The sequence below is a fragment of the Oryza sativa genome, chromosome 11 (genome assembly GCF_034140825.1).
Source record: "Oryza sativa Japonica Group chromosome 11, ASM3414082v1".
In the NCBI taxonomy this organism is placed as follows: Eukaryota; Viridiplantae; Streptophyta; class Magnoliopsida; order Poales; family Poaceae; genus Oryza; species Oryza sativa.
In genome coordinates, this window is record NC_089045.1 from 7,327,990 (window position 1) to 7,335,772 (window position 7,783).

Genomic DNA, 7,783 nt, shown 5'->3' on the forward strand with positions numbered 1-7,783 from the left:
CACATGTTAATCTATCGCTCTGTTTTCCGTACAGAGGGGAGGGGTTCCCGACCTTTCCAAAAGAACGCAGCCTTCGATGTTGAGTAGATAGGTCAACAGGGTGTGGCCCCACCGCATAAGGGTCAGGCTTATAGTTGGCCAAAAGGCCTACAACTCGACGGCCTGACCCAAGGCATGAAGATTTGGTCTGACACAGACACAGCATGGCCCGACCCGACCGTTAGACCATGCCTTGGGCTCTTCCTCGTACGACGTGTCAACCCTGCCCAACGCTCCGACGTGCCGTAATCAATCGACGACCAGCCCAAAGAGATGAGGGAAACAAAATAGACTTATTTGAGCCATTCAAGACACGACCCAAAGAGATAAGAGAGTTAAAATAAACTTATTCCAAGGAAGAACACGGTGGACTGATCGCGCCTTCAAGGGGTGGCACGGTACAATCGGAGTCTTTTTTAGCATTGCCTAGGCCATAGGTACATCCCATGAACGAGCACGACACGACACGGCGTGTTGGTCGGACCATACCGGCCCGACTGATCTCGGACCGTGCTTTAGTCGTGCCTGGGCCGGGGCCGGGCCATGCCCATTTGGCCAATCTAGAGTGCTGCCCATACCTCACGGAAACAGCAGTCACCAACCTATCCACGCGTTTATCGCCGTGGACACTGTCCGTGCTCCAACTGTCATTACCTTAGCCTTGAAGGCTCTCGTTGCACGGGACAGGAGAGCATATACACCGTGTCCACGGTCCACGCCAGCCCACCCCACCCAGCTGGCTAGCCACACTTCACTCGCCCCTCAATTCCTCTACTACTACTAGTGTCCTTCACCGGGAAACTATCCTGATCCCTCAAGGGAATATCCTCTCGTTTGCTTAAAAATCATCTAAATGGTTATGAAAAATTCTGGAAAAATTTGACAACATTCATACAACACATGTATATAACTCCACAAAATCATAAGTCCAAACTCAACTCACACGTCGAGATATAAAAAAGACAAATTCAGCGTATGAATAGTAGTGTACTGTTTATATCTAAATTTGTCTTTTTTGTTTCTCAATGTGTAGATCGAATTTGAACTTAAATTTTGGTAGACTAGTAGGTATCATTATACTCTACATTATTATTTTTTTTAGAATTTTTCACAACTATTTACATCGAGTTTGAAAGAAAAAGATATACGAGGGGATATCTGCTCGAGGGACTAGAAACCAATCCCGTCCTTCACCCATCGCGTTGGTTCGCCTGGCCGCCTCCGCGTCTCCTCCGACCTCCGCGCGGCCGGCCGGCCGTCCACCCGCGGCTCCGCTCCGGCTGTGCCCGTCGCGCGCGCGCTTCCTCTAGGGTTAGGGTTTTCCGTCTCCGGCCGCCAGGTTTGCTGCCGCGGCCGTCGCCGTCCAATGGGGAGCCCGCCGCCGCCGCGCCGCCGGTGCTGCGCGATCCAGGGTTTCGTGGTGTTGTTCCTCGTCTACGTGCTCGCGGTGCTTGTGCTCGCCGGCGGCGAGCTCTTCCGCGACGACCACCCGCTCGACCTCCGCTTCCCCTGTACGGCTTTTATCTTTTCCCCCTTTGTTTCTTTCTTCTCTCTGGAATTGGATCGATTTGTTCGTTGTTTTCATGGCGTTAATCTCCTCGTTTCTGATCTGTCTAGCCTCTCCTGGAATTGGATCCTCCTCCTCCTCCTCCGCTCGATTCCTCCTCTCGCCTCGCTCGTTGCTGCTTCGTCTCGGGGAGATCGCGAGCCGTCGGGGCAGGTGGTGGCGACCGGAATCGGACTCTCCGACGAGCGGCGGACGAAAGGACGGGAACAGTTCGACCACGGAGGCGTGTTCGCGGCGGTGCGCCGCCTCCGGCCTGATGGGGATATCGCTGCGCCTCGCCGAGCAGTTCTCCGCGGAGGAGGACGGCGGCGGCGGCGGCGGCAACCTCGTCTTCTCGCCGCTGTCCATCTACTCCGCGCTCTCCGTGGTCACCGCCGGCGCGCGGGGCACCACCCTGACCGAGCTGCTCGCCGCCCTCGGCGCGCCGTCCCGCGACGCGCTCGCCAAGAACGCCGCCGAGATCGCGCGCGCCCTCGCCGGCGGCACGGCGACGGGCGGGCCCCGCGTCGCGCACGCGTGCGGCCTCTGGCACGAGCGGACGAGGTCGCTCAAGCTGGCGTTCCGGGACGCCGCCGCCGCCTCCTTCAACGCCGCAACCCGCGCCGTCGACTTCCTCGCCAACGTAAGCCAATAACATTGTGACGCAATCTATGTCAATCTAATGTCACTAACCCACCCGCCATTGATCTCCTCTCGATCAATCCTCCATGCAGCCGGAAGAAGCGAGGAAGGAGATCAACAGCTGGGTTGCGGCCGCGACGGAGAACCTCATCGACACGATCCTCCCGCCGGGGTCGGTGAGCACGGACACGGGTCTCGTGGTCACCAGCGCCATCTACTTCAACGGCACATGGCAGACGCCATTCCGAAAGCAGGACACCAAGAAGGACAAGTTCCACCTCCTCGACGGCCACGGCACCGTCGACGCGGACTTCATGCGCACCGGCGAGGACCAGTACATCGCGGCGCACGACGGGTTCAAGGTGCTCAAGATGCCGTACGCCCACGACCACGCGGCGCCACAACCCTCGCCGCGGTACTACTCCATGTACATCCTCCTCCCCGACGAGCGCGACGGCCTGTCCAGCCTCGAGGACAGGATGGCGGCGGCCGGTGGCGGCGGCGGCGGCGAGGGCTTCCTCAGCGAGCACATGCCGGTGCGACGCGTCGAGGTCGGCGAGTTCAGGATCCCCAGGTTCAAGCTCTCCTTCAGCCGCAGCGTCGTGCGCGCGCTCCGGGGTGTCGGGGTGAACGCCGTGTTCGATCGGGCCGAGCTGCCGGACATGATCGAGGGCGAGCCGCTGCGCGTGTCGGACGTCCTGCACAAGGCCGTGATCGAGGTGAACGAGGAGGGCACCGAGGCGGCGGCGGCCACGGCAGTGTTAATGGAAGGTGCGGCGCGGTATGCGCCGCCGCCGCCGCCAAGGGAGGACTTCGTCGCCGACCATCCGTTCGCCTTCTTTGTGGTGGAGGAATCGTCGGGCGCGGTACTCTTCGCGGGGCATGTCGTTGACCCGACGAAATCTTAGTCAACAGAAGTATAGTATCATTGTTTTTGGAAATTGCTCGAGTCTTAACGCTAATGTCTACTTCTATCCGTCCCAAAAAAAAAACTGTTTTCTCTTTTTTATTCTCAAAGATAATTTCCAAAAAAAAAAAAAAAGAAAAACTGTTCTTCTAATGAGAAACTGCGTGGGTATTTAAATGGACTGCACGCTAAATTCTTTTTTTTTCTCAAACATTAGATAATTAGAAAATTCCCAAAAAAAGCAAAGTGAGAATTTTTCTCTTTTTTTTCAGTTAATTAGAGTTTGCGATTGATTTGTTAAGAAAAACTGCGTGGGTAGTTAAATGGACTGCATAAGGCGGACAAAGTACCGTACCTTGGCTTGCGAAGTTGCGATGGGAAATAGATATTTAAGTTCTTTCAGAAAACATATTGTTCTTCATGTGGGCCTGTATGATAACTTATTCAAAATAGGTTATTCGGTTATTCCTCGTCCATCAGATCCAACATTAGCTATTGATTTGTAGATAAAAACTTGATCCGTACTGGTCACAACCTAATTAAACATGTCTAGCCGCATATCATATCTACTGCTTCCTCTATTTCACAATGTAAGTCATTTTAGCATTTCCCACATTCATATCTATCTATTATATACTAAAAGTCTATTAAACTTCCTACAAACACTCCTAAGCCGCCATATGGTGTTCCTACAAACGCTCTTAGATTGCCACGTGGCATTTTATAATCTCACCGTTGATTTTCTTTTAAATTGGTGGACCCGTTATTTACACCGTTAGATTAGATATATTTGCTTCCTCTTAATATCATGTGTATACCAGTGAAATCGTTTATACCGGGAAATCCCAGTTAAGTACGTACAATGGAAAAGGAAGGAAAATCTGACGTAAGTACTCACAGTTGCAAAAAAAAAAAGAAAGAAAAAAAGAGGTACTGTTCATTTAAAAAACGTATCTACGATAGAAAACTATTAAAAGGCCCTGTTTACTTTAAAAAAATACGGACGTATATATGCAAGTAAAAAGAAAAGCTATAATTAAGACTAAAAAAATATATGTACATGGGTAGAAAAAAATAGATGGTTTTTTAAAATAGTATTTTTTATTGTAGAAAAACAAAATTTATTAATCCACAAATATGGTAAAAAAATGTACAATAACATACATGATGTAAAAATATATGTTTTCAGCTACGCTACAATAAAAAATATATGATGTAAAAATATATGTTTTCAGCTACGCGGGCATTCTTCTTATAGGTGAGGCTTTAAAAAGTCGATCGAACAATATATAGCACTTTCTATTTTATTTATGCATGCCAGCGCAGTGAAATGGTACATGATGAAATAATATATAATCACTTTCTTTTTCATATATGTTTGAATAACATGCAAAGGATAGTAAATAGAACTTAGAAGAATATACATTTTACGAGTGAAGTAGAAAACATATGTCATAAATTCTAATTGTGATTTTTATCATAAATAACACAATGATCCAAATAGATAAAAGAAATGAACGTATGATTTAAAAGTTAAAAATTATGACGATAAAAAATATATTGTCACAAATAAATATACATAATTTAGAAGGATGTGGTTATTTAAAAATACATAATTTAGAAGGATGTGGTTATTTAAAAATTATTGTTGTAAATATTTTCATAAAGAGAAAAAGGGAGAAAAAGTAATCAAGAGGATAAACTTCCTACAAACGCTTCTAATCCGCCACATAGTACCCTATAAACGCTTTTAAACCGCTATGTGGTGCTCTAATAAATCATAGAAATTGTAAAAAAAAAACATCCGACCATCGGTTTTTATATGATCTGGTGGATCTTTTATTTTCAACCATTAGATCTATCTTAAAAATTACTCCCACATCGTAATGCCACTACCGGACAATATACATGCATTAGATACGTTGGTATTCCTCCTTAAGAAAAGTACATACCTACGTACACAGGTATTCCTGCTTAAGAAAAAATATGTACATATGTACGGTACATACACGCGCCGGGTCCCGCATGCTTATTTTTCCTTTTTTTTCTTCTCATTTAGATTAGATGGAACCAAACTAATAACTAAAAAAAATATTAACTATGCTTTAAGTTGTAAAAATATATGCTATTTTGAATTGTATTCAAATTAGGCGCATGTCATCGAAACATCCATAAAAAATATAAATAAATTAAAAGTATAGATTATGTTATAATTAAATTAGACTTACAATTTCCAAAATAAAAACAACTTCAACTGTGTGTAGAATTTTCAAAAATTACTCACTCCCTATTGTAAAAAATACTGATATGGCAAAAGGATATTACTAAATTTATCATAAATATATTTTCATGTATTATGTTTTTACTCTATTCATATATTATTAGAAAGCTGAAGATCAAATATATTCATTTGACACCATATCAACACCTAATCCAGGGCTTTGACTTCGTTCGATCTAGCTCATTGAATTAGTTTATCCAGGGCACGCGAAACGACATAAGTCATTAGCACAAGATTAATCGAGTATTTAATACTAAAAATTTGAAAATAGATTTATTTGTTTTTTAGAAAACTTATATAATAAAAATTATTTTTTAAAGTACACACCATTTAGCAATTCGGTAAGCATGGTCATGACAAATAACGGAGTAGCCAATCCAATAAGCACTTTAGAACATAACCATAAATTTATTACTTATGTACTAAAAGTAAATATGTGGTACAAAATATACTTTTTGAATCAATAATATTATAATATATCAATCATATGTCCCCGCTAAATCCTACGTAATAAGCTCTATATACAAACCCATGTCACTAATCATCAAGTTATATTGCTTATGATACATCAATGCACAATGCACCTAATAATTAGTTGACATCCAATAAGCACGTGTGTCATCAAGCACCAAAGATAAATGATGATACTATGTGGGCAACCATTAATAAAAAATGATAGGTAAATAGAGGATGCCACAAAATCATAAGAAACGATAGTTGACTACAAGTAGATTATGAGTATAAGTAATAGCGTTCCTATACTCCTACAAACACTTGTGAGATACCATGTGATGCTCTAATAAATAGGAGAAAATTTAAGAAAAAATATAAGGGAAAAAAACATCTAGCCATCGATTTGCATTTAAACCGGTGAATCCATTATTTTCAACCATTAAATTAGATATATTCACGTAAGCCCTCGCTCCTAAAAACCAGCTAATCCCTCTCTATGCACGCACATACACCGGAGATATCAAAATCAAAAAAGAAGAGTGCATATATGGTCCACCCTGTTTGGTAGTTTTTTGTTTCTTTCTTTGTAGCCCTAAGGTTTTCCTCAAATTATGCATATATGTATCGACCGCTATTTGCAAGGTTGACGAATAAGTCACGCTGCCATGGCGCTGCTTCATGCCACCCTCACCAATTTTCTTGAAAATATTTTTTAACTAACAATTCAAAAGGCAATTATAGGCAGACATATAAACGTGTGCACACCCACCCTATGAATGCACATACGCACACCATACCTCATATGAGAGAAAAATATTTGTCAAAAAAACATAAAAAAGCACGTACATACAAGAGATTACCATTTGCAAAAAAAAAAACATACATACAATCAAAAATGTCATATGGAACCATATTTTATCTTTTTAATTATGTCGTTCTCATATAAATTGTGTTAACAATTAGTACAAATAATTTTGACAATATAGAGTATTCCTTTGTATATACCCATGAACATGTATAGGTGAATTAGATGTATAATAAAAGAAAAAAGATCAAAACTGATGTATAATAAAAGAAAAAAGATCAAAACTCATATTATGTTTGCAAAGGATGATGATAGGTAAGTTTACATATAACTGAAATAATGTGATTTTTGTTTGAATATGATAGACATTATCATTTAGTATATCAAAATCTATGGCCTATTTCATGGTATAAATATTTCCTTCTTTTACGGTAAAGTTATGAGGTAATATGTGCTTCTTTATGATGATATATGACTTTTTTCGGTAGTTTTTATAAACAAAAAATAAATTGCCCGCGCATCTGCGCGGGCTTCCTTCCTAGTTAATGTTAATAAAGATTCATTAACATCAATATAAATGTGAAAAATGATAGAATGACTTACATTGTGAAACGGATGGAGTACTACGTATACCTGTTGCATAATATATGGGATTTTGGTGAAGTACTAGGATATGTCACATCCACTCAAAATCATTCATATTAATATGTCGCATCCACCTAAAATCATTTATAGTACTAGGATATGTCACATTCACCCAGAAGCTCTTAGGGTGTGTTCGATTGGGTGGATGAGCCTGAATGGGAGATGGCCGCCCGATTTTTCGTGTTGTTTGATTGGAGGGCATGATGGATGGGGCGACCTGCAATATGAAATATTCCCTCGATATGCTGGATGAGTGCATCCGATCGATTTGGCTGGATGAAGCTACTCAGTTTTGGTCTGGGTGATGTGTCATATTCTGATTGGTTGTGGTTGGTTTAATTTCTTGTTAAGCAAGCTCTAAATGATTTTTTTTCTCCTAAACCGTTTATTCAATTTATGATTTGATTACACCATTATATTTGTTATAATTAAATCTTTAAAACAAGATCTCGAATGATTATATTT

General features: G+C 42.3%; 1 protein-coding gene across 1 annotated transcript; it reads left to right on the plus strand.

Annotated features, from left to right (window-relative positions):
* Positions 1-1,224: 1,224 nt before the first annotated feature.
* On the plus strand, positions 1,225-3,608 carry LOC9268573 (putative serpin-Z6A). Its single transcript, XM_015761065.3, has 3 exons — positions 1,225-1,550; positions 1,657-2,228; positions 2,320-3,608. The coding sequence occupies exons 1-3, from the start codon at positions 1,406-1,408 to the stop codon at positions 3,133-3,135; spliced, it is 1,533 nt and encodes a 510-aa protein (XP_015616551.1). The 5' UTR covers positions 1,225-1,405; the 3' UTR covers positions 3,136-3,608.
* Positions 3,609-7,783: the final 4,175 nt, after the last annotated feature.